This window comes from Oncorhynchus kisutch, unplaced genomic scaffold, assembly GCF_002021735.2.
Source record: "Oncorhynchus kisutch isolate 150728-3 unplaced genomic scaffold, Okis_V2 scaffold1390, whole genome shotgun sequence".
Lineage (NCBI taxonomy): Eukaryota > Metazoa > Chordata > Actinopteri > Salmoniformes > Salmonidae > Oncorhynchus > Oncorhynchus kisutch.
In genome coordinates this window covers 25,385-53,313 of record NW_022263335.1, presented here as the reverse complement: position 1 = coordinate 53,313, position 27,929 = coordinate 25,385, and the positions used below count along the sequence as shown (strand labels likewise).

At 40.7% G+C, this 27,929-nt stretch overlaps 2 protein-coding genes across 4 annotated transcripts; one reads left to right on the top strand and one right to left on the bottom strand.

Annotated features, from left to right (window-relative positions):
* Positions 1–16,819, top strand: LOC116366209 (hepatoma-derived growth factor-related protein 3-like). 2 transcript variants are annotated; one of them, XM_031818442.1, is made up of 6 exons: positions 1–850; positions 2,026–2,102; positions 8,490–8,628; positions 8,964–9,131; positions 13,513–13,644; positions 14,255–16,819. In XM_031818442.1, exons 1-6 carry the CDS (start codon positions 767–769, stop codon positions 14,279–14,281), a joined length of 627 nt encoding a protein of 208 aa, XP_031674302.1. In that variant the 5' UTR covers positions 1–766; the 3' UTR covers positions 14,282–16,819. The 2 variants fall into 2 exon arrangements, with proteins under 2 accessions (XP_031674302.1, XP_031674303.1); XM_031818443.1 differs by having other exon boundaries at positions 127–850; positions 13,516–13,644.
* On the bottom strand, positions 16,203–27,888 carry LOC109878589 (transmembrane 6 superfamily member 1). 2 transcript variants are annotated; one of them, XM_031818441.1, is made up of 11 exons: positions 27,754–27,888; positions 27,433–27,567; positions 27,105–27,208; positions 26,493–26,590; positions 26,083–26,186; positions 24,261–24,343; positions 23,937–24,055; positions 23,426–23,530; positions 22,983–23,075; positions 20,984–21,103; positions 16,203–19,602 (listed from the first exon to the last, which is right to left on the bottom strand). In XM_031818441.1, exons 2-11 carry the CDS (start codon positions 27,549–27,551, stop codon positions 19,408–19,410), a joined length of 1,140 nt encoding a protein of 379 aa, XP_031674301.1. In that variant the 5' UTR covers positions 27,552–27,567; positions 27,754–27,888; the 3' UTR covers positions 16,203–19,407. The 2 variants fall into 2 exon arrangements, with proteins under 2 accessions (XP_031674301.1, XP_031674300.1); XM_031818440.1 differs by having other exon boundaries at positions 27,433–27,887.
* Between the last annotated feature and the right edge of the window lie 41 nt (positions 27,889–27,929).

The window sequence follows — 27,929 nt, the reverse complement described above, 5'->3', positions numbered from 1 at the left end:
ATGGGTATTATGACTCATACTGTGGCACTCTATATACTGTAGTTTATGCTCATGTACATGGGAAGGTGTGTCCCTTTCTATCCAATGAGATAATCTGGGCTCCCCCAGAAGCAAAAGTTCCTTACAGACTCTTTAATTCGCGGTGTTCTTTGCACAAGGTAGTATATTGCTGCATATACTTTGGCAGGACTAGGGTTAGTTTGACACCTATGGCACTGGCAGACCTATTTTCTGCCATCGTTTATTTAGCATATTTAAGTAGCCTGGAGGCTACTCAAAATGTAGGCTGTAATTGAAAACAATACTGCATTTTAAATTGTGCCTCTGCAAGGACAGGCAAGAAATTGGTCGTCTAGGAATGTAGTCTAGGAATTATCCATATTTTCTGTCTCTATTTGAGGAGTAGCCTAATTTTGGTGAGAGTCCATGTTCTCCATGCCGCTGTCCTTTTTAAATTAATACATCCACTATTGAGGACGTTTTTAAAATTATTATTATTATTAACACTCTCTAAGGACTACAGTGACAGCTTCTCGACGTTGGGATTTAGGTTTTGTACCTGTATTCTTGCGCTGATCTACACATTTTCGTGCATGAGGCACCGTTTCCAGGCCTTATCCTTTGCTTTAATTATTTATTTACGTGTAAACTGCGGTCTTGCTATCAAAACATTGATGGTCGATAATCCCCATCTCTGTTGAGGGCCGAACTAAAACACCTTAATTTATTTTCATCTCAAATTGGAGTAGGCTGGCACACAGTCATTATGGCTCGTCCACGGCCGCGGGAGTACAAGGCAGGAGATTTGGTTTTTGCGAAGATGAAGGGATACCCACACTGGCCAGCGAGGGTGAGTAGGTGATGCAGCCGAGCTGAAAAGCAGGGAGGCGGGGTTGCCTGAGACAATACCGCCGATGCTTTGGGATATATGCGATGGGCTCTTGCCGCCACCTTCTTCACCATGCGTGTTTGTCTTTCGCAGCTTAGTTCACAGTGTACCTACCTACCTACCTACCTTCATCACATATTCAGCTATTGCGGATCGCTATTTTGATACGCTGCAAACCACAATAACCAGTCATTCTTATGTTTACCATTCTTTACATTTTCCCTGTGTTTCCCAGTCAGGAAATGAGAATGGTGTGCTACTACGTCTGTTTTTGAATCCGTCTCTTCCTTACGTACTGTTTTTACTTTTCATTTCCCACATTCCACAAATTCACTTGAATGCAAAGCGGTTGTAATTGTATCGACCTACAGAGTAATTAGCTACTGTAGCAGCGATTTGGTATAGCCTACTAGAGCTAGCCTTTATAGTCAGTCAGACTTGACCTGAGGTAACCGGGTGACGTGAGCCCTTTCCAACAACAATGTTACATTGTAAGCGTTCAGATTACACTGTTGGCCTCAAGTGTTCTAGCATCTGCAACATTGTTTCAAGATACTGACACTTTACACTCTTATTTCTATTGTTTGGAATATGTAGACAACACACAGCATTGAAGTTAGGACACTACTGCTTACTGACATATAAGTGTGTTAATGCAGTTCACATACACTGTTGCAGTTTGTATTATGGGTTCATTTCTGAGATCCCATGAACAGATACATCTGACTTGAGTGTAATAACAGTCTCTCTCTCTCTCTCTCTCTCTCTCTCTCTCTCTCTCTCTCTCTCTCTCTCTCTCTCACTCTCTACATCTCTCTCTCACTCTCTACATCACTCTCTCTCTCTCTCTCTCTCTACATCACTCTCTCTCTCTCTCTACATCACTCTCTCTCTCTCTCTCTCTACATCACTCTCTCTCTCTCTCTTCTCTCTCTCTCTACATCTCTCTCTCTCTCTCACTCACTCTCTACATCACTCTCTACATCACTCTCTCTCTCTCTCTACATCACTCTCTCTCTCTACTTCACTTTCTCTCTCTCTACATCACTCTCTCTCTCTCTCTCTCTCTCTCTCTCTCTCTCTCTCTCTCTCTCTCTCTCTCTCTCTCTCTCTCTCTCTCTCTCTACCCCCATTAGATTGATGAACTTCCAGAGGGAGCTGTCAAGCCACCTGCTAATAAATATCCCATATTTTTCTTCGGCACACATGAAACGTAAGCCAACACACTATTATGTCCCAAATTGCACCCTATTCCCTATATATAGTGCACTACCTTTGACCAGAGCCCAATGGGGTAAGTAGTGCACTACATAGGGAATATTTGGGACATATACACACCTTTTCTTTACAACTTTTTGTTGATAAGCATATTACCAAAAGCATCTCCTGTGGCCTATGTTATTACACTGTGGCCTATGTTATTACACTGTGACCTATGTTATTACACCGGGACCTATATTATTACACTGGGACCTATGTTATTACACTGTGGCCTATGTTATTACACTGTGGCCTATGTTATTACACTGTGGCCTATGTTATTACACTGTGGCCTATGTTATTACACCGGGGCCTATGTTATTACACTGTGGCCTATGTTATTACACTGTGGCCTATGTTATTACACTGAGGCCTATGTTATTACACTGTGGCCTATGTTATTACACTGTGGCCTATGTTATTACACTAAGGCCTATGTTATTACACTGTGGCCTATGTTATTACACTGGGACCTATGTTATTACACTGAGGCCTATGTTATTACACTGAGGCCTATGTTATTACACTGTGGCCTATGTTATTACACTAAGACCTATGTTATTACACTGTGGCCTATGTTATTACACTGAGGCCTATGTTATTACACTGGGGCCTATGTTATTACACTGGGGCCTATGTTATTACACTGTGGCCTATGTTATTACACTGAGGCCTATGTTATTACACTGTGGCCTATGTTATTACACTGTGGCCTATGTTATTACACTGTGGCCTATGTTATTACACTAAGGCCTATGTTATTACACTGTGGCCTATGTTATTACACTGGGACCTATGTTATTACACTGAGGCCTATGTTATTACACTGGGACCTATGTTATTACACTGAGGCCTATGTTATTACACTGTGGCCTATGTTATTACACTGTGGCCTATGTTATTACACTAAGGCCTATGTTATTACACTGTGGCCTATGTTATTACACTGTGGCCTATGTTATAACACTGAGGCCTATGTTATTACACTGAGGCCTATGTTATTACACTGTGGCCTATGTTATTACACTGTGGCCTATGTTATTACACTGAGGCCTATTACACTGAGGCCTATGTTATTACACTGTGGCCTATGTTATTACACTGTGGCCTATGTTATTACACTGAGGCCTATTACACTGAGGCCTATGTTATTACACTGAGGCCTATGTTATTACACTGAGGCCTATGTTATTACACTGAGGCCTATGGTGTTACACTGAGGCCTATGTTATTACACTGAGGCCTATGTTATTACACTGAGGCCTATGTTATTACACTGTGGCCTATGTTATTACACTGTGGCCTATGTTATTACACTGTGGCCTATGTTAATACACTGAGGCCTGTGTTATTACACTAAGGCCTATGGTGTTACACTGAGGCCTATGTTAATACACTGAGGCCTATCTTATTACACTGAGGCCTATGTTATTACACTGAGGCCTATGTTATTACACTGTGGCCTATGTTATTACACTGTGGCCTGTGTTATTACACTGAGGCCTATGTTATTACAATGTGGCCTATGTTATTACACTGTGGCCTATGTTATTACACTGAGGCCTATGTTATTACACTGTGGCCTATGTTATTACACTGAGGCCTATGTTATTACACTGAGGCCTATGTTATTACACTGTGGCCTATGTTATTACACTGTGGCCTATGTTATTACACTGAGGCCTATTACACTGAGGCCTATGTTATTACACTGTGGCCTATGTTATTACACTGTGGCCTATGTTATTACACTGAGGCCTATGTTATTACACTGTGGCCTATGTTAATACACTGAGGCCTGTGTTATTACACTAAGGCCTATGGTGTTACACTGAGGCCTATGTTAATACACTGAGGCCTATCTTATTACACTGAGGCCTATGTTATTACACTGAGGCCTATGTTATTACACTGTGGCCTATGTTATTACACTGTGGCCTGTGTTATTACACTAAGGCCTATGTTATTACACTGTGGCCTATGTTATTACACTGTGGCCTATGTTATTACACTGTGGCCTATGTTATTACACTGAGGCCTATGTTATTACACTGAGGCCTATGTTATTACACTGTGACCTATGTTATTACACTGTGGCCTATGTTATTACACTGAGGCCTATGTTATTATACTGTGGCCTATGTTATTACACTGGGACCTATGTTATTACACTGTGGCCTATGTTATTACACTGGGACCTATGTTATTACACTGTGGCCTATGTTATTACACTGTGGCCTATGTTATTACACTGGGACCTATGTTATTACACTGTGGCCTATGTTATTACACTGAGGCCTATGTTATTACACTGAGGCCTATGTTATTACACTGTGGCCTATGTTATTACACTGTGGCCTATGTTATTACACTGTGGCCTATGTTATTACACTGGGACCTATGTTATTACACTGTGGTCTATGTTATTACACTGTGACCTATGTTATTACACTGGGACCTATGTTATTACACTGTGGCCTATGTTATTACACTTTAGCCCAAACAACTACCTCTTTCCCAACTGTATTTAATTTTAATTAATTTATTTATTTTGCTCCTTTGCACCCCCATTATTTTTTATTTCTACTTTGCTCATTCTCCCATTGCTAAACTACCATTCCAGTATTTTACTTGCTATATTGTATTTACTTTGCCATCATGGCCTTTTTTGCCTTTACCTCCCTTCTCACCTCATTTGCTCACATTGTATATAGACTTGTTTATACTGCATTATTGACTGTATGTTTGTTTTTACTCCATGTGTAACTCTGTGTCGTTTTATCTGTCGAACTGCTTTGCTTTATCTTGGCCAGGTCGCAATTGTAAATGAGAACTTGTTCTCAACTTGCCTACCTGGTTAAATAAAGGTAAAATAAAAAATAAATAAAAATTACACTGGGACCTATGTTATTACACTGAGGCCTATGTTATTACACTGTGGCCTATGTTATTACACTGTGGCCTATGTTATTACACTGAGGCCTATTACACTGAGGCCTATGTTATTACACTGTGGCCTATGTTATTACACTGTGGCCTATGTTATTACACTGAGGTCTATTACACTGAGGCCTATGTTATTACACTGAGGCCTATGTTATTACACTGAGGCCTATGTTATTACACTGAGGCCTATGGTGTTACACTGAGGCCTATGTTATTACACTGAGGCCTATGTTATTACACTGAGGCCTATGTTATTACACTGTGGCCTATGTTATTACACTGTGGCCTATGTTATTACACTGAGGCCTATGTTATTACACTGTGGCCTATGTTAATACACTGAGGCCTGTGTTATTACACTAAGACCTATGCTGTTACACTGAGGCCTATGATATTACACTGAGGCCTATGATGTTACACTGTGGCCTATGTTAATACACTGAGGCCTATGTTAATACACTGAGGCCTGTGTTATTACACTAAGGGCAATGGTGTTACACTGAGGCCTATGTTATTACACTGAGGCCTATGTTATTACACTGAGGCCTATGGTGTTACACTGAGGCCTATGGTGTTACACTGAGGCCTATGGTGTTACACTGAGGCCTATGTTAATACACTGAGGCCTATGTTATTACACTGAGGCCTATGCTATTACACTGAGGCCTATGGTGTTACACTGAGGCCTATGTTAATACACTGAGGCCTATCTTATTACACTGAGGCCTATGTTATTACACTGTGGCCTATGTTATTACACTGTGGCCTATGTTATTACACTGAGGCCTATGTTATTACACTGTGGCCTATGTTAATACACTGAGGCCTGTGTTATTACACTAAGACCTATGCTGTTACACTGAGGCCTATGATATTACACTGAGGCCTATGATGTTACACTGTGGCCTATGTTAATACACTGAGGCCTATGTTAATACACTGAGGCCTGTGTTATTACACTAAGGGCAATGGTGTTACACTGAGGCCTATGTTATTACACTGAGGCCTATGTTATTACACTGAGGCCTATGGTGTTACACTGAGGCCTATGGTGTTACACTGAGGCCTATGGTGTTACACTGAGGCCTATGTTAATACACTGAGGCCTATGTTATTACACTGAGGCCTATGTTATTACACTGAGGCCTATGTTATTACACTGAGGCCTATGTTAATACACTGAGGCCTATCTTATTACACTGAGGCCTATGTTAATACACTGATGCCTATGTTATTACACTGAGGCCTATGTTATTACACTGAGGCCTATGTTAATACACTGAGGCCTATCTTATTACACTGAGGCCTATGTTAATACACTGAGGCCTATGTTATTACACTGAGGCCTATGTTATTACACTGAGGCCTATGTTAATACACTGAGGCCTATGTTAATACACTGAGGCCTATGTTATTACACTGAGGCCTATGTTAATACACTGAGGCCTATCTTATTACACTGAGGCCTATGTTAATACACTGATGCCTATGTTATTACACTGAGGCCTATGTTATTACACTGAGGCCTATGTTAATACACTGAGGCCTATGTTGATACACTGAGGCCTATGTTAATACACTGAGGCCTATGTTAATACACTGAGGCCTATGTTAATACACTGAGGCCTATGTTAATACACTGAGGCCTATGTTAATACACTGAGGCCTATGTTATTACACTGAGGCCTATGTTAATACACTGAGGCCTATGTTAATACACTGAGGCCTATGTTAATACACTGAGGCCTATGTTATTACACTGAGGCCTATGTTATTACACTGAGGCCTATGTTAATACACTGAGGCCTATGTTAATACACTGAGGCCTATGGTGTTACACAGTTATAGCACTGTATTATTTTTTTATTTAGTACTTTTACCCCTTTCTCTTCATGGTATCAAAATGGTAGTTACGGTCTTGTCTCATCGCTGCAACTCCCGTACAGACTCGGGAGAGGTCGAGAGCCGTGCGTCCTCCGAAACACAACCCAACCAATGCCCACTTAACCCGGAAGCCAGCCGCACCAATGTGTCGGAGAAAACACCGTGCACCTGGCGACCGTGTCAGTGTGCACTGTGCACGGCCCACCACAGGAGTCGCTAGTGCGCGATGGGACAAGGACATCCCTGCCGGCCAAACCCTCCCCTAACCCGGACAACGCTGGGCCAATTGTGCGCCGCCCCATTGGTCTCCTGGTCGTGGCCAGCTGCGACAGAGCCGGGAATCGAACCCAGAATCCCTAGTGGCACAGCTAGCACTGCGATTCAGTGCCTTAGACCACTACGCCACTCGGGAGCCCGTTATAACACTGTATTATAGTGATCAGCAGATAATATAGGCCTATTATAAACTGGAAGGTTTGAGCCCTGAATGATAATTGACAGCTGTGGTATATCAGACCGTATACCACGGGTATGGCAACATATTTATTTTTACTGCTCTAATTACATTGGTAACCAGTTTATAATAGCAATAAGGCATCTCAGGGGTTTGAGGTATATGGCCAATATACCACGGTTAAGGGCTGTGCCCAGGCACTCCGTGTTGTGTCGTACATAAGAACAGCCCTTAGCCGTGGTAAATTGGCCATATATTACACTCCCTTGTGCCTCATTGCTTAAATATAACACTATCTTAACTTGGGTACTTTATAGCGAATACATTTATTGTTTGCACACACACTCTAGTTATAAACATGAACGCTCACTTCACAAAACAGTAGCACAACTTGAGTATATCAGTTACATGACAGAGTCTTTGTAGTACATATACTGAGTGTACAAAACATTAAGAACACCTGCTCTTACCATGACATAGACTGACCAGGTGAAAGCTATGATTCCTTATTGATGTCACTTGTTAAATCCACTTCAAATCAGTGTAGATGAAGGGGAGGAGACAGGATAAAGAATGATTTTTAAGTCTTGAGACAATTGAGACATGGATTATGTATGTGTACCATTCAGAGGGTGATTGGACAAGACAAAAGATTGAAGTGCCTTTGAACAAGGTATGGTAGTAGGTGCCAGGCGTACCACTTTGTGCCAAGAACTGCAATGCTTCAGGGTTTTTCATGCTCAACAGTTTCCCGTGTGTATCAACAATGGTCCACCACCCAAAGGACATCCAGCCAACTTGACACAACTGTGGGAAACATTGGAGTCAACATGGGCCAGCATCCCTGTGGAACGCTTTCAACACCTTGTAGAGTCCATGCCCCGACGAATATAGGCTGCCCTGAGGGGAAAGGGGGGGTGCAACTCAATATTAGGAAGGTGTTCTTAATGTTTTGTACACTCAGTGTAAGTTACATTTTTGTGATAACAGATGAATGTTAGTGGTTTGGTTCTGGTCAGGTTGGTATTACTGCTCACCATCTCTGTCCCACCACAGTGCCTTCCTGGGCCCCAGGGATCTCCTACCATACAAGGAGTACAAGGACAAGTTTGGCAAGTCCAACAAGAGGAAAGGTTTCAACGAGGGTCTGTGGGAGATCGAGAACAACGCAGGGGTCAAATTCACCGGCTATCAGGTCCGTCGTGCTTCTCAGTCCATTTTTGTGGATTGGCCGGCACATACAGAAGTATACAAAAGTAATCAAGATATGTGGACGGTGCATTCTCATATTATGGGCTGCTGCTTCACCTTGGTGCAGTCCTCTCCTGGAGAGTTCCTTAATCTATTTGATTTGTTTTGCTCTCAATATTTTCTCAGTTGATCTCAATAGCACATCAGTGAATAGTGTCTGCTCACTGTACTGTTTTGTAGATTTTTCTCATGTCACTATGAAGCCAAAGGTATATTTCCTACTCTGTGTGGACAATAAAGTTGTACTCTATTCTACTGTACGCTGTCCTATGTTCTCAGGCCATCCAGCAGCAGAGCTTTTCCAAGACGGCGGGAGAAGGAGGAGACGTGGCAGACGGAAGCAGTGAAGGAGAGGAGAGAGATTCCATAGAGGAGGTGGAAGATGACAAAGGCAAACTGAAGGAAGACAGGGCCGGGTTCAAACGGAAAAGGACGGCCTCCTCTAAGGTACCAGGTCATCACAAACTAGTTATCAGACCTGTTATTACACTCTATCACACTGTAAACCTGTAGAACTCAACCATAGTCCTGGAGACCCACAGGGTGTGCAGATGTTTGTTCCAACCCATCATTAACGCACCTGGTTCAAAGACTTGATAGATGATTATTTTGGTCAGATGTGTTAGTGCTGGGCTATATAAAGGTCTGCCAGCCTGTGGGAACCCAGGAACAGGGTTGAAGAACACTAGCTTAACATAAATGTCACGATGGTCTTGGGCGTGTTTTTAGATTTGTATGTATGAGATGGTTGACAACAGGGTCATTTCAGGGGCATCTCTAAAGTGCATCTAAAAACTTTCAAGGGGCTTCCTCTCCTTGCCTCCTCTCCTTCATCTGCACTGACCGGACAAGGTGAAAGCAATATGACGAATGCCTTCCAACCAGGTATCTGTCTTCACTTGTTTAGCAATGTCAGCTAAATGAAACAAACGATAAGATGAGAGGAAGCCACGTGAAACTATTGAGATCTATCTCTAGTCTCTCCGGAGCTATAGCTAATCTATAGGTTAAAGGTAAAAGGTCAGAGTGCAGGTGCGTATGTTCAGGGGAGCAATAGGAGGGGGGGCTATCATAAGCCTACTGATACATTACATTGCAAGTCGTCAGCATATCTTGAAAAATAATGATCATGAAGTGAACTCGGAGGGTTGAGAAACGCTGATAGTTCCATTTGAATGGTATTTCCTTCATCAGGACAACACAAAGCCTATGGGCCCATACAGAGGCAGGGTGGTTGTAGGTAATGTTACTGTGGTGTCCATTGAGGCCTGGGTTGAAAAAAGTCACCCACAGCCCCCTCCACCCCATCCTCGCTTAGCAACCACTGTTGCCTAGCAACTGGGCTCTATTACGCACATCTATTCGATGGAATGTAGCATTCCAGAAGACCGACCTCAGCCTCTCAAATTGGAAGTCTAACTCGTGCTTGCATTACACAGATGAACATTTTCTTGCTCTTGTCCTTCTAAGTGCTGGCTATGCTTTTGCTGTTTTGTTTCTCAGTGCAAATACAGCTGTTTTGTTTCTCAGTGCAAATACAGCTGTTTTGTTTCTCAGTGCAAATACAGCTGTTTTGTTTCTCAGTGCAAATACAGCTGTTTTGTTTAAGCGCACATAGCATTTGACCTGTGTTCTTTATACGTGCAGTGTGTTGTAGTGAAAGTTGAACAAATCAGCATCACACACAGAGTTGAACTGAGCTATGCAGAGCAGATGTTATGTTAATACATTATGATACTCTAACAGGGATGTTAATGCATTATGATACTCTAACAGGGATGTTAATACATTATGATACTCTAACAGGGATGTTAATACATTATGATACTCTAACAGGGATGTTAATACATTATGATACTCTAACAGGGATGTTAATACAATATGATACTCTAACAGGGATGTTATGTTAATACATTATGATACTCTAACAGGGATGTTATGTTCATACAATATGATACTCTAACAGGGATGTTATGTTAATAAATTATGATACTCTAACACGGATGTTAATACATTATGATACTCTAACAGGGATGTTAATACATTATGATACTCTAACAGGGATGTTATGTTAATACATTATGATACTCTAACAGGGATGTTAATACATTATGATACTCTTACAGGGATGTTATGTTAATACATTATGATACTCTAACAGGGATGTTAATACATTATGATACTCTAACAGGGATGTTAATACATTATGATACTCTTACAGGGATGTTATGTTAATACATTATGATACTCTAACAGGGATGTTAATACATTATGATACTCTAACAGGGATGTTAATACATTATGATACTCAGACAGGGATGTTATGTTAATACATTATGATACTCTAACAGGGATGTTATGTTAATACAGTACGATACTCTAACAGGGATGTTAATACATTATGATACTCTAACAGGGATGTTAAAACATTATGATACTCTAACAGGGATGTTAATACATTATGATACTCTAACAGGGATGTTATGTTAATACATTATGATACTCTAACTGGGATGTTAATACATTATGATACTCTAACAGGGATGTTAATACATTATGATACTCTGACAGGGATGTTAATACATTATGATACTCTAACAGGGATGTTATGTTAATACATTATGATACTCTGACAGGGATGTTAATACATTATGATACTCTAACAGGGATGTTAATACATTATGATACTCTAACAGGGATGTTAATACATTATGATACTCTAACAGGGATGTTAATACATTATGATACTCTAACAGGGATGTTATGTTAATACATTATGATACTCTAACAGGGATGTTAATACATTATGATACTCTAACAGGGATGTTATGTTAATACATTATGATACTCTAACAGGGATGTTAATACATTATGATACTCTAACAGGGATGTTAATACAATATGATACTCTAACAGGGATGTTATGTTAATACATTATGATACTCTAACAGGGATGTTAATACATTATGATACTCTAACAGGGATGTTAATACATTATGATACTCTAACAGGGATGTTAATACATTATGATACTCTAACAGGGATGTTATGTTAATACATTATGATACTCTAACAGGGATGTTAATACATTATGATACTCTAACAGGGATGTTAATACATTATGATACTCTAACAGGGATGTTAATACATTATGATACTCTAACAGGGATGTTAATACATTATGATACTCTAACAGGGATGTTAATACATTATGGTACTCTAACAGGGATGTTAACACATTATGGTACTCTAACAAGGATGTTAAAACACTATGATACTCTAACAGGGATGTTAATACATTATGATACTCTGACAGGGATGTTAATACATTATGATACTCTAACAGGGATGTTAATACATTATGATACTCTAACAGGGATGTTAATACATTATGATACTCTGACAGGGATGTTAATACATTATGATACTCTAACAGGGATGTTAATACATTATGATACTCTAACAGGGATGTTATGTTAATACATTATGATACTCTAACAGGGATGTTATGTTAATACATTATGATACTAACAGGGATGTTAATACAATATGATACTCTAACAGGGATGTTATGTTAATACATTATGGTACTCTAACAGGGATGTTAACACATTATGGTACTCTAACAGGGATGTTAATACAATATGATACTCTAACAGGGATGTTAATACAATATGATACTCTGACAGGGATGTTAATACATTATGATACTCTAACAGGGATGTTAATACATTATGATACTCTGACAGGGATGTTAATACATTATGATACTCTGACAGGGATGTTAATACATTATGATACTCTAACAGGGATGTTAATACATTATGATACTCTAACAGGGATGTTATGTTAATACATTATGATACTCTAACAGGGATGTTATGTTAATACATTATGATACTCTAACAGGGATGTTAAAACATTATGATACTCTAACAGGGATGTTATGTTAATACATTATGATACTAACAGGGATGTTAATACATTATGCCATTCTAACAGGGAGCAGATCTGATGAAGGGATTGGTTGAAACATCATTAGCCATGCTCACTTTTTCAGATACCTACAGAACATTTGGGTTCCAGAAATTATTTAAAAAATCGTCCGGTTCAAAGAATAATGGATGTCACGACTCCCGCCGAAGTCGGCTCCTCTCCTTGTTCGGGCGGCGCTCGGCGGTCGACGTCACAGGTCTTCTAGCCATCACCCCTCCACCTTTATTTTCCATTTGTTTTGTCTTGTTTTTCCGCACACCTGTTTTACATCCCCTCATCACTCTACGTGTATATTTTCCTTATATTGCGTCCGACTGTTTTCCTTCTGCCAAATAAAGTGTGCCTGTTCACTCATCTCTGCTCTCCTGCACCTGACTTCAGTTCACCAGTTGTGCACACTGTTTACAATGGATGCATTCATTAAACTTCATTAAGTACTTACTTTATTGTTCAATGAGACTCTATGTTTCCCACATATTGCAAGACAGCAAATCATATTTGTGAAATTGTATGCAATACTTATTGATACAGTATCATGGACTCTAGCTATCCACTAGCAAAGCACGTCCATTTAGTGTTGCATGAGTGCTGTTCTGACAAATAAGCACCTCATCACTACCTGCACACAACAACTTCCTGGTTTCAACGTCCTCAGGAAGGAGTGGTCCTCAATAGGTTCAGAACTGGCCACGGCCCATGCCTCGCCAACCTCCAGCGATGGGGCATAAAAGCAAGCCCCCTATGGCCTGTGGGGTGGAGAAAACCATGCACCACATTTTTTTTGCATTCACTGAATAAATAAATAGTGCTGATCTGTGTGTGTTGTCCCCAGAAGTCATCCAAGCTGTCCAGGATCTCGTCTGGAGAGGAGGATCTGGAGGACGGGAAAGAGGAGGATCAGAAGAGCGGATCGGAGGGGGGAGACCCCGATAACGGCATCATTCAGAACACTGCCGACAGCAAGGTGGGCCGCCCAGGGGGGATGTCAGGGTTGGGGACAATTCTAATTAAAGTCAGTTAAATCAGGAAAGGATTTGAATTTAAAATATATATTTTTTTTTTTAAATAAATAGGTTCTCCTTTTCAGTTTATTGAAAATATAACATTTTTACAACAATTAAGTCCGAATTTCAGTCTACTTCTTGAATTGACTGTCTTCAATTTGAATTGACCCCAACCATGGTGGATGTAGCCTGATCCCAGATCTGTTTGTATGCTTGGCGTGACATTGACCCTAGTTGACACATTTCAGTCACAGGTATGTTTATTCCTTCCTTGGTACCGCAAAGTGATAGTGTTGCAAGATCAACACTTGATTACTAATTTATTTGATTTAGCAAAGATTAAAATGGAGGTGAAAATGTTGCTGATACTGTTCATCCAATGCAGGAATACTGACACCAGGGGGCATGGTAGCAAAATAACTGTTCTGATTCTCTTGTATCCTTCAAACAGCATTATTATATCACTTCATTGTGTCCTGTGTCACTGTCAGATACTTATGTTTCTGATGTGTATTCTAATTGTTTAATAGGATATTTTTCAATTAGAATATTTGTATGCCTCTGTTCCAGAACCAGTTGCTGAGAGAAGAACATTAGGTGCTGTGGACACCTGCAGAGGGAAGGGAAGGTATTCATTGTTGCTGTCACGTGATATTGGAATGGTCAAACTCCCATAATCACCACCTCTAGCACTACCTGTAATGGGTCATTCACGTCTATCTCTATGTAGAAAATAACACACATCTACTACAGTATATCACTAAATCTGTACAACTCTGCTTCAGCCAATAGACGCCCAGGCTTGACTAGAGCCAAGGTAACTAGCTTCAAAACAACATACACACACACTTGTGTCCCCGTCTCTTTCAAAATCAGAACGCCACATTTCATATCTAAACTGTAAAATAAGCATAAATCGATATTTATATTGACCCTTAGCCTCCACTATCTGATTAATCCATCAATGATGTCATATAGGTAAACATGTTAGCTATGTTTGATAAAACTTCTATGAATATACAGTATAATATACTCCCTTGTGGTCTATGATGATTGATATATGTTGGGTATTGCAGTGTTCTGATCATACTAGTTGTATCTTGAATTTGCTTTTATAAAAAATTGGTTTAAGGGGAGGGACTAGCTTAGGGTTGCAAAATTCCAGTACATTTTCAAAATTTTCCAGTTTTCCAGAAATCCCGGTTGGAATTATGCTGCAATCAGGAGGGAATAAGAAGGAAATCCGGTGATCATACGACTGGAATTCATGGGAAACCTGAGAATTTGGGGAAAGTTACTGGAAATTTGAAATGTGTGTTTAACTGACTGTATAACATATCCATATCACTCAGCACTGTATGTTGCTCTTTTATGTAACCGCAAAAGATGAATGGGAAAAGACATAGATAAATGTACGAAGTGTTGTGCACAAACCGACTCTCTAACTCTCTATCTATATATTTGACTTTGGTTGTAGAGTATAGGGCCAGTATTCTACCTGACTGATCTAGCTAACTACTCGTTCTGCATCCCAAATGGAATCCTACCACCTACATACTTTTGTGCACTACGCTGCCTTCATCTTTCTATGGGAAGTGATGAATCGGTTTTAACCTGTGTCAGTAGAATGGGTTATGGTATATTTTAAAAGCTTTCTATAGTGGCATGCTCAACTGTTGTACACAACTACCTAGTTATTTTCTTAACGTTTTCAATTATACTGAACAAAAAGGTAAACGCAACATGTAAAATGTTTCATGATGAGCTGAAAATTCAAATTTGGTGCACAAATTTGTTTACATCACTGTTAGCGAGCATTTCTCCATTGCCAAGATTATCCATCCACCTGACAGGTGTGGCATATCAAGAAGCTGATTAAATTAGCATTACACAGGTGCTCTTGTGCTAGGGACAATAAAAGTTTTGTCACACAACACAATGCCACAGATGTCGCAAGTTTTGAGTGAGCATGCAATTGGCATGCTGACTGCAGGAATGTCCACCAGAGCTGTTGCCAGAGAATTGAATGTTCATTTCTCTACCATAAGCCGCCTCCAACGTCATTTTAGAGAATTTGACAGTACATCCAACCAGCCTCACAACCGCAGACCACGTGTAACCACACCAGCCCAGGACCTCCACATCCAGCTTCTTCACCTGCGGGATTGTGTGAGACCAGCCACCCGGACAGCTGATGAAACTGAGGCGTATTTCTGTCTGTAAAAAAAACACTTTTATGGGGAAAAACTCATAATGATTGGCTGGGTGGGCATAGACCCACCCACTTGGGAGCCAGGCCCACCCATGGCTGCGCCCCTGCCCACTCATGTGAAATCAATAGATTAGGGCCTAATGAATTAATTTAAATTGACTGATTTCCTTATATGAACTGTAACTCAGTAAAATCTTTGAAAATGTTGCATGTTGCGTTTATATATTTGTTCAGTATACCTGTTGTTTTTCCATTCACAATTCTTCCACAGTGCGGTGAATGAGAAGAAATGACATAACACAACCATGTTTGCAAGCACCTTTATCAGACGATATATTGGTTTTCATCCTGAGGCATTTATGACATGTTGGAAACTCAGAAATACAAGCTTCCTAGTTAAAAAAAATTAAAAAATAAAAAAATTACATTTGAACTGCCCTCCAACTATTTACAAGTGACATCACCTACTAAGGAATTACGAAAATCAGCGTTCTCAATGAGTTCAAGGCATGTGAATGCACACAACTAGTTTTTAAGTCATATTTTCAGAGTTTCCGACTTGTCATGAATGCAGCTTTAGTGTTTGGTGTAAAGTTGGCGCCTGGCATGCTGGAAAATTGTGTTTTCTGCCTTGGTTCAGCTTCCAAACTTACTGTTACACACTCCCATCAATGGTATGCCAGTAGCCTGCTCTCCTTCCTATGTCTTTATGAAAAATATATTCTATTTATTTTTTTGATGATAGTTGATTATAATACTGTGTGAAATGTAAACTCATACATTTGAATTTTTTTATTTAAACCTTTCAATCTTTGTTAATGCTCGGAATTAGAACATGTTTTACATTTTAAAGGTTTGTAGTTTAAAGTAAACTGTTGCTGTTTATGGACAAGACTTTTACAGAATAAACTCATTGGAATGCACTCAGTGTTTGCACTTATTATTTGGATAACACGGACATCTCACATGCAAGAGCACCAACAGAGCCAGAAAACACAAATCAGATTTTACAAATCAAGACTTATTTCAGGTTTTTAACACTTAAATTAGACACAAATATCAAAATATTGCGTCCATAAAACTAGTCCTTAAATCCTCTCCAAACACCTTTAAACATAACACAATCTATTTTGATTCACCATATAGCATTTTATGACAACAAACCTTTTGTTTTATTTAAAAGTAAACAAGAATACAAGTAATTTAGCTGAAAACACATTTAGAACAGTGCTGTATTCATAACATATCCCAGAGTAGGAATGCTGCTGATCTAGGGTCAGGTCCCCCTGTCCATTTATTGTTATTCATTGCAATCTAAAAGGCTAAACTGATCCTAAATCAGTTCCATAATAGGCTAAGACTAGTCACTGACAAACAGAAATGAAGTAAAGGTATCCAGTTTTCTTTCTATGTAAAGGAATGTACCACTGAGCAAGATATGCTTGGATGCTGTTTTTAAGTCACTACTGAGACTACAGTAGTGTACACTAAAGACTACAGTTGTGAGTATTGAATATACTACACTTAGAGTTGGCCAGTGCAGAATATGAAACAGACTGGCCACCAGGTTATGCTAGGCAGAGAGATACTTTTGGGCTGGTTTCTGCGGTTATGCTAGACAGAGAGATACTTTTGGACTGGTTTCTGCGGTTATGCTAGGCAGAGAGATACTTTTGGGCTGGTTTCTGCGGTTATCTAGACAGAGAGATACTTTTGGACTGGTTTCTGCGGTTATGCTAGACAGAGAGATACTTTTGGACTGGTTTCTGCGGTTATGCTAGGCAGAGAGATACTTTTGGGCTGGTTTCTGCGGTTATGCTAGGCAGAGAGATACTTTTGGGCTGGTTTCTGCGGTTATCTAGACAGAGAGATACTTTTGGACTGGTTTCTGCGGTTATGCTAGACAGAGAGATACTTTTGGACTGGTTTCTGCGGTTATGCTAGGCAGAGAGATACTTTTGGACTGGTTTCTGCGGTTATGCTAGACAGAGAGATACTTTTGGACTGGTTTCTGCGGTTATGCTAGACAGAGAGATACTTTTGGACTGGTTTCTGCGGTTATGCTAGGCAGAGAGATACTTTTGGACTGGTTTCTGCGGTTATGCTAGGCAAAGAGATACTTTTGGACTGGTTTCTGCGGTTATGCTAGGCAGAGAGATACTTTTGGACTGGTTTCTGCGGTTATGCTAGGCAGAGATATACTTTTGGACTGGTTTCTGCGGTTATGCTAGGCAGAGAGATACTTTTGGACTGGTTTCTGCGGTTATGCTAGACAGAGAGATACTTTTGGACTGGTTCCTGCGGTTATGCTAGACAGAGAGATACTTTTGGACTGGTTTCTGCGGTTATGCTAGACAGAGAGATACTTTTGGACTGGTTTCTGCGGTTATGCTAGGCAGAGAGATACTTTTGGACTGGTTTCTGCGGTTATGCTAGACAGAGAGATACTTTTGGACTGGTTCCTGCGGTTATGCTAGACAGAGAGATACTTTTGGACTGGTTTCTGCGGTTATGCTAGGCAGAGAGATACTTTTGGACTGGTTTCTGCGGTTATGCTAGGCAAAGAGATACTTTTGGACTGGTTTCTGCGGTTATGCTAGGCAGGGAGATACTTTTGGACTGGTTTCTGCAGTTATGCTAGGCAGAGAGATACTTTTGGACTGGTTTCTGCGGTTATGCTAGACAGAGAGATACTTTTGGACTGGTTTCTGCGGTTATGCTAGGCAGAGAGATACTTTTGGACTGGTTTCTGCAGTTATGCTAGGCAGAGAGATACTTTTGGACTGGTTTCTGCAGTTATGCTAGACAGAGAGATACTTTTGGACTGGTTTCTGCAGTTATGCTAGGCAGAGAGATACTTTTGGACTGGTTTCTGCGGTTATGCTAGGCAGAGAGATACTTTTGGACTGGTTTCTGCGGTTATGCTAGGCAGAGAGATACTTTTGGACTGGTTTCTGCGGTTATGCTAGGCAGAGAGATACTTTTGGACTGGTTTCTGCGGTTATGCTAGGCAGAGAGATACTTTTGGACTGGTTTCTACAGTTATGCTAGGCAGAGAGATACTTTTGGACTGGTTTCTGCGGTTATGCTAGGCAGAGAGATACTTTTGGACTGGTTTATGCAGTTATGCTAGGCAGAGAGATACTTTTGGACTGGTTTCTGAGGTTATGCTAGGTAGAGATATACATTTGGACTGGTTTCTGCGGTTATGCTAGGCAGAGAGATACATTTGGACTGGTTTCTGCGGTTATGCTAGGCAGAGAGATACTTTTGGACTGGTTTCTGCGGTTATGCTAGGCAGAGAGATAATTTTGGAATGGTTTCTGCAGTTATGCTAGGCAGAGAGATACTTTTGGACTGGTTTCTACGGTTATGCTAGGCAGAGAGATACTTTTGGACTGGTTTCTGCGGTTATGCTAGGCAGAGAGATACTTTTGGACTGGTTTCTGCGTAGTCAAGGCCTGAGTCGGTCAGCCAGCCAGCCAGCCAGTCAGTTGGTCAGTCAGTTCCTTCAGTCAGTCCTCTTGTCATTTTGTTGGTCTCTGAGGAAGAAGGCAGGGCTAGTGACACAGCGGTAGCAGAGGGCTTGGGGTACGATGGCATACAGGGCATTGACTAATAGAAAGACAATCTGGCTGTCAGCTGGTACTCTGTAGGAGAACGGCGTCCGCGTGTGGAGAGATGCACCGATGTGGGAGAACTGGGCCTGAGGAGGAGAGAAGAGAAGATAAGACAGAGAGAGTATAAAAACAAGAAGTGGAGGGGTAGAAAGAAGATGAGGAGAAAGAATGAAAGATAAATGAAGGATCCGCTTTGATCTCAACATGAAAGCTGGAAGATACACTAGAAAAGCTGGATTCTTGGTACGCATCTGGTATTCAGAAACCTTTCTTCTATATACTGTACAAGCATACCATATGTCTTCTATGAACCCTGTACCATAGCATAGACCTACACTCTCCTGAGCTGTTCACTGTCATATTCTGTCAGTATCATGAGTGGAATATCTCTCCACTATCAAACTCTGAACTGGGCCTATTTCCCTGTAGCCTACTGCTGTCATTCCTAGCATGGAGAGGCATTGAAACAAGATGTATGAGCCTGTCTGTCTGTCTGTCTGTCTGTCTGTCTGTACACACACTCGGCCTCTCTCTACCTCTATATTTAGCCTGGCTAGGCAACGTGCCTGCTGTGTCTAAAGATGGGCCCAGCCTTTGTCTCTCTTGGGACTGATGGCACAGGACAGCCTACTGGCTTCACAACAAAGCAATGGCAGCCACTCACTGTTTCGTTTGCTGCTTCCAACTACACATGTGATCTTTAAATAAGCTTTAAGTGGTACACATACACACATTTTGAGCGATCAACCAATCAATCAACCAACCAACCAACCAATCAACCAAAATGTATTGTACCCAAAGGGAAATAGGTCTGCAAGCAAGGTAAATCCACCTGAGAAAGAATGTGTCAGTCTAATGTCTATCTGTGTGTGACTAAAAGCTGATTCAATTCATCAAGACACGGTGTGATCAGTTGAATCAGGTGTGTTGTTTAGCACAATAATGGAACAAAAGCCTGCACACTGTGGGTCAGTTGCTTTAGCAAATATCACCGGTCCTTGGGGATGCATCAATACTGGCCATATACAGAGCGCTCCCTGAGCCCTTGTTAGGGAGAGTACCTTAGAAACCCGGGAATTTATAGCACTAATCAGACTGTGTGTGTGTGTGTGTGTGTGTGTGTGTGTGTGTGTGTGTGTGTGTGTGTGTGTGTGTGTGTGTGTGTGTGTGTGTGTGCGCACGCACTGGCCTCTGCAGTACGACAGCTTGTCCACAGGAAAACAGATGAGTTAACCATGTGCAGAGCCACAGTCATTCACATAATTTATCTAGGACAACACTGGAATTTGTATAGCTGAAATATCCCCTAGGTATAGATCTAGGATCCTCTCCCCCAACCCTAACTTTGACCTATAGTGGGGAAAATGCACAACTGACCCAAGATCAGCATGTAGGAAGGGGAACTTCACCCTACTTCTTTTGAAATAGTAATTTCATTACAGTTATATTTCTAGGCTCCCCACTCACCTGTGCTATTGCCCCAGAGTGGACCAGAGTGAGGTCAGGCATCCACTCACACCCAGGCACGAGCAGCCCGTAAAGCGCAATGATGTAGTACGGACCGGAGTAAAGCATGTTCACTATCATCTAGGACACAGCAGAGACATAATAGGCTGCATTTACACAGGCAGCACAATTCTGATCTGTTTTCCACTAATTGGCCTTTTGACCAATCAGATCAGCTCTGAAAAATATGTGAAAAGATTTGATGTGATTGGTCAAAAAAACCAATTAGATCAGAATTGGGCTGCCTGTGTAAACACAGCTATAGAGATTAAAAGGGGTCCTACTATATAGTTTGAGGTAAGTAGTGAGTCATGGGTAACTGCAAACATGGCGTGTGTCTGAAAGTGGGCGTGTCAACAGAAGTGGGAGTGTGGAAAGCAAATCAAGACCGTTTTGTGTGGCTGATTGGGCGGCACGACGAGTCGATTGTTGATAACTGTAGCATTTTGGCTAAAACTAACCCTTTTCCTAACCTTAATCTCATTCTCCTAACCTGACACGTTAAGTATCCTAACCTGACACGTTAATTATCCTAACCTGACACGTTAATTATCCTAATGTCACGCCTTGGTCATTGTATTTTGTGTTTTCGTTATATATTTGGTCAGGCCAGGGTGTGACAGGGGTTTATTCACGTTGTCTCTGATTGGGAACCGTATTTAGGTAGCCTGAGTTCGCTTTGTATTTCGTGGGTGATTGTTCCTGTCTCTGTGTAGTGTTCACCAGATAGGCTGTAATAAGTTTCACGTTCCGTTTGTTGTTTTTGTATTTATAAGTTATTTCATGTATCGTCGTTTATTTCATTAAAGACATGAGTAACCACCACGCTGCATTTCGGTCCTCTCTTTCGACAAACGAAGAACGTCGTTACACCTAAACTACTATCTTAATTCTCCTAAACTGCTACGTTAATTATCCTAACCTGACACGTTAATTATCCTAACCTGCCACGTTAATTATTCTAACCTACTATATTAATTACCCTAACCTGCCACGTTAATTATCCTAACCTACTATATTAATTATCCTAACCTGACACGTTAATTATCCTAACCTGCCACGTTAATTATCCTAACCTGTTACGTTAATTCTCCTAATCTGCCACGTTAATTCTCCTAACCTGCTACGTTAATTCTCCTAACCTGCTACGTTAATTCTCCTAACCTGCCATGTGAATTATTCTAACCTGTTAATTATTCTAACCTGCAGTGCACCTGGCTATGGCCGGTCTAACCGATAATGGAGCGCTGATGTTACACCCATCGCTGTTAATCCACCTACTGATGTTAAACCCATCGCTGTTAATCCACCTACTGATGTTAAACCCATCGCTGTTAATCCACCTACTGATGTTAAACCCATCGCTGTTAATCCACCTACTGATGTTAAACCCATCGCTGTTAATCCACCTACTGATGTTAAACCCATCACTGTTAATCCACCTACTGATGTTAAACCCATCGCTGTTAATCCACCTACTGATGTTAAACCCAAAGTCAAGCTGTTTATATATTCTATGTGCTAGTCTATCTGCTGTGTAGATCCTACTAAAGCATTAGGAGAAATCAGCAGGCCTCCATCCCATATGAATGTAAAGGTTGACACCGTCTCATCCGATCTAATGATTAGACGGTGCTATATTTCTCTTGCTAAGACACCTGCTTTGTTAGCTAACTCCCATAAGTGAAAATACATTTAAACTTTTCTTTAACAATTTCCGTGAGGAAAAACGTAACTTTAACAAGACATTTAGTATTAAACAGCGAGCGACACGCACCACATGCAAATGCAATCAAGAGTTAAAGTATCAAAGCTTCCGTTATTTAGAATGTGGTGCTGGGTTTGGTTTACAGCTGTTTTAGTGAGAGGAAAATATCACCTCTATTTTAGACATGACAAACGTATGAGTCCATCATCCATATAACAGTGTGCAACATGGCTTGGCCTTTCCATTACTTACCTGTATTTTAGGATAAGACGACGGGTCCTTCAGGTAAGGCTCATATAGCTGTGTGTACTCCTGACACCACTCTGTCGGGCAGTCCAGGGCCACCTAGGCCAGACACTGTTCAATGAGTGTTACATCAGGCCCAGTTGTAAACAGCTAAATGGGCCTCAAACCTTTCTTCAGCAATGAGTATAACTATAATGATCCTTTTGTAACAGAAGCTTTTTTTCCTTTTGTAACAAGCTTTTATTCAGCTCAGAGTGACATTCAGTACCATGCTCTAACATTTTCATCCATCATCCTTCTCAGGTAGCTTTTACCTTTATTTAACCATTTAACCTTTATTTAACCCTCTTTTTCGAGGGGGACATGTCAGCCGCCACGGTAACCCATAGATCCATTAGAAGTACAACTGGCTGGCATCTGTAGTTTGGCAATGTCTCTGTGGTTCTTACCAGGCCTCTGAAGACACAGAAAAATGTAGCAGGGACGAGGTAGATGACAAACAGAAAGTCTAGGGGCCTCTCCACTAGCGTAGTCCTCTGGGCCTCATTGATACTCTGACAGAAAAAATAGAGAGAGAAAAATACACCAACATCAGCAATGTCTCTCTGTTTTAATGGATAGTGATATTGCTGAAGTCAGGATTTGCAGCTCGATGTGTGCACACCAAAAAAGCTTCAGATTGAAATGCTTCAGATTGACATGAAAACATTTAGTCAAAAAACACTTGGCCTCTGCAAGAGGAGCCAATTCCCATTGAATTGTCTAATAATATCTGGGAACATCTATTTTTACTTTGGCATCTTTAACCAAATTCCCTGGTGGTCAATCATGGTGGATGTAAACAAGTAGGCTTGTTACTGATAAATGGAGAGTGACTATGTCCCTTGCAGTGTTGCATTATAGCATCTGGTTACAATGCAATATTGTATGACCTTTGACCCTGAAGGATTGGGCTCTTACCATTGTCTGAGCCTGTCTGGTGGTGGACTGGCTGAAGACGTGGAAGCAGGCCCACACCGACACCACGACGTAGAGCATGTGGACCAGGAACAGGGGGCTCAGCTGGGTACCATACTTCCCTGGTGGGGAGAGATCAAAAAGCATGTGTGAAAATAATGTTCCTCTCTGAGGATAGACAATACATGTTCTGTCTGTGTACAGGGGTAAATCTCACTAGATCTGTGCTGAGACTGATTTGCATTGTGTTCAGGGATAAAGCATATCAGCCATGCATGTTCAATGAAGTAACGGTCTAATTTGATCCATTCGTTTGAGAGTACCCACCCACAACATTTCCAGGAATGTAGACGATGACGCGCATGAGAATGGACCCCACCCAGTACAGGCCGATGGCTCTGTAGCTTGCCCTGCAAAGACAGGCAACACACACATCACAACACACACATCCCAACACACACAACACGCACAACACAGACATCATTACTGTGGCTCCTTGTTGTAGCCCATAACTAGGACCTCTATGAGCTCTGATCAGAATTAGTGCACTACACTATATCACTTTCTCACTCATCATTTTTTACCATTCATTCAGGATTATCCGTAATCAGGGTAGCATCCACATTCATGTAAAAAATATACTTCTATTCTTATTTACAATTAAAAGTGACTCCAAAATAATACAATACATTATTTACCATTAATTTATATTGGGCACAAAATAATCTGAAACACAACCAAAAACAAAGAGCAAATGCATCCAACAAATTTGTAGAGTCACAAGCTTGATGTAGTCATTACATGCTATGAATATGGGACCAAAAGTTAACTTGTCCCAATACATTTGGTCCCCTAATGTCGGGGGACTATGTACAACATTTTATTTAATTTCTAAACAATTCACCCAATATGGATGAAAATACCCCAAAAATGAAAGCCAGCAGTATGCACTTTAATCTATCATTTCAAATCCAAATTGCTGGAGTACAGAGCCAAAACAACAGAAAATGTGTAAAATGGCCCAAAACTTGGAGCTCACTCACTGTGTATAATATGGCACCCTAAGTCATCATGTCTGATACTGACATGGGTTATGTCTGTTAATGTGAGCATGAGCTACAGGCTGAGACAACCTCATAATAAGGACTTATTAAGGAGTTATTACACCCAGATATGTACAGTTCAGTGGTATTTGCTATCAATGTAAATGTATGATTGTTTCAGCTTCCTTACCTTTAAAGACTTTTTATAAACTGGGTTGGGTCGAGCCCTGAATGCTGATTGGCTGACAGCCGTGGTATATCAGACCGAATACCACAGGTATGACAAAACAATTATTTTTACTGCTCTAATTACGTTGGTAACCAGTTTATAATAGCAATAAGGCACCTCAGGGGTTTGTGGTATATGACCAATATACTACGGCTAAGGGCTGTATCCAGGCACTCCGTGTTGCATTGTGCATAAGAACAGCCCTTAGCAGTGGTATATTGGCCATATACCACACCTCCTCAAGCCTTATTGCTTAAATAAACTCCATTAAACCTACTTATATAGTCTTAATGATTCCATTGCACTTAGTTATATGGTCTTAACTTTGTGTGAGCATGAGCCAAAGGCTGAGACAACCTAATAAGGACTTATTTAGGAGTTATTACCCCCAGATAAATACAGTTGAGTGGTAGTTACTATCAATGTAAATATATGTAGGGCAACAGGTAGCCTAGTAGTTAGAGCATTAGGCCAGTAACTGAAAGGTTGCTAGATCGAATCCCCGAGCTGACAAGGTAAAGATCTGTTGTTCTGCCACTGAACAAGGCAGTTAGCCCACTGTTCCTAGGCCGTCATTGTAAATAAGAATTTGTTCTTAACTGACTTGCCTGGTTAAATGAATAAAAAATTGATTGTTTTAGCTTCCTTACCTATATGGCCTTTATAGACTCCCTTGAACTTACTTATATAGTCTTGACAAATTCCATTAAACGTACTTATATAGTCTTAACAGATTCAATTGAACTTACTTATATAGTCTTAACAGATTCCATTAAACTTACTTATACAGTCTTAACAGACTCATTTAAATGTTATTTTTCTAAACCTCTTTGGATGTGTCTCCTAAACGGCTATAAAGTCAATGTAAAGCACATACCCCCAGGTTATAGCTGCAACCATGTGCAGGTACATGAGATAGTGGACACATCCATCCCAATAGGAGATCATGTGTCCATGGGCCGTGTTAATGTAGGGGTCTGCCTGTAATGAACATGATAAAGGTATGAAGATATATTACTATAACACTGTTAAAGTCTGCTTTCATTGGGTTCTTCATTGCATGGGACAGTTTTCAGTTTTCATTTCTGTATTCAGTGGCATGGACTGTAGGTAGTGTGTGTGTGTGTGTGTGTGTGTGTGTGTGTGTGTGTGTGTGTGTGTGTGTGTGTGTGTGTGTGTGTGTGTGCGTGTGCGTGTGTCCATACATGCGTCCATTAGGTCCATGTATGTCCGTCCGTCCGTGTGTGTGCATGCGCCCGTGTGTGTGCCACAGGGATGTTTACTTGCATTTTTGAGATAGAAGGTGATGAAACCATCAATGATACTGTCCTGCTCCAGACCAATGATCAGGTTTACCACACTCAGGAATGCATACACTGCAAACACTGTCAGAACAAGAGAACACTGAATAATACAGTTCTATTTGACTTTACTTATTTGAGTTATTCTAGTCATTTAGCAGATGCTCTTACAATCAGTTCCTTCAATTAACAAACATATAACAAAATCATAGCAAAGTAAACCTTAAAAAATCTGCAAAATAAGTGGTCTAGTGTGCGTAGCAAAGACAGGTACAACAGCGAAGTTAGAGCCCGTTGTGGCTCAGTTGGTAGAGCAGAGCGCTTGTAACACCAGGTCCAGGATCGTCGGGTTTCCATTCCCACTGGGGCCTCCCATATCAAAATGTATGCATGCATGTAAGTCACTTTGGATATACTGTATGTATATAAAAACTAGCCTAAACCTACAAGTCTTAGTTAAAATAGAGAATACCTGCATGGGAAAACACTGGTGAATGTAGAGGAAAACTAGCCTAAACCTACAAGTCTTAGTTAAAATAGAGAATACCTGCATGGGAAAACACTGGGGAATGTAGAGGAAAACAATGTAAACTCTCACCATAGAATAGAGGGTCTTTGGGTGCCTTCTTCTTGAATAGAAAGCATGCAGATATAGCCAAGATAAGAACAGTTGTAGATCCAGCGAAAAAGACTGTCTCAATGCTAGACATAAAAAATACTCAATTAATTAGGCCTAACCAGAAATAACATGCTAAGAATCAAATCAACTAGGATACATATTACTAATGCTTTTAAACTAGATTGCATACAAGACTGCATACAAAACTACTAGGCTATAGCATCATCCACTATCTAGCATTATAAGGTTTATTAACGGCTACAGTAAAACACATGACAACTATATTATCGACAATATCCCTACTCACCTGTTAGTGTAGATCAGAGAGTTGAAGAAAAATGAAATGGGTATTGATGTCAAGGACAAGATAAAAACTCCCGTCCCAGCAGACGCGTGCATTGCTCTATTTACACTGTCGACGCGCATAAATAATTATTTGTTACTGAAAATAAAACACAAAATTATATCTGTTAAAAACCAGTAGAACATGTTGCTCAATACATTTTTATTGGGCGCGTGCTGCGCCGTACGTATTATGCCAGCACCCTGTGCGCATGGCTTCCTTCTCTCCCTGCCTACTTAACAATGCAGAAGTCGGGAAACCTAGGCTTAGGTTATCTGCTTTTACCTATCCATGTGTCACAGGTCAGTATGGATGAAGAGAAGGGAGCAAGGAGAGGAAGCGACTGCAAAGCATTGATATCCCCTTTCCTATGGCGCTAAATTCTATTCTGACTGCTGTCGTCGACTCATGATCCCACAAGTGGAGTTCACGTCCCTGAACATGACACGTGATCAATGGCA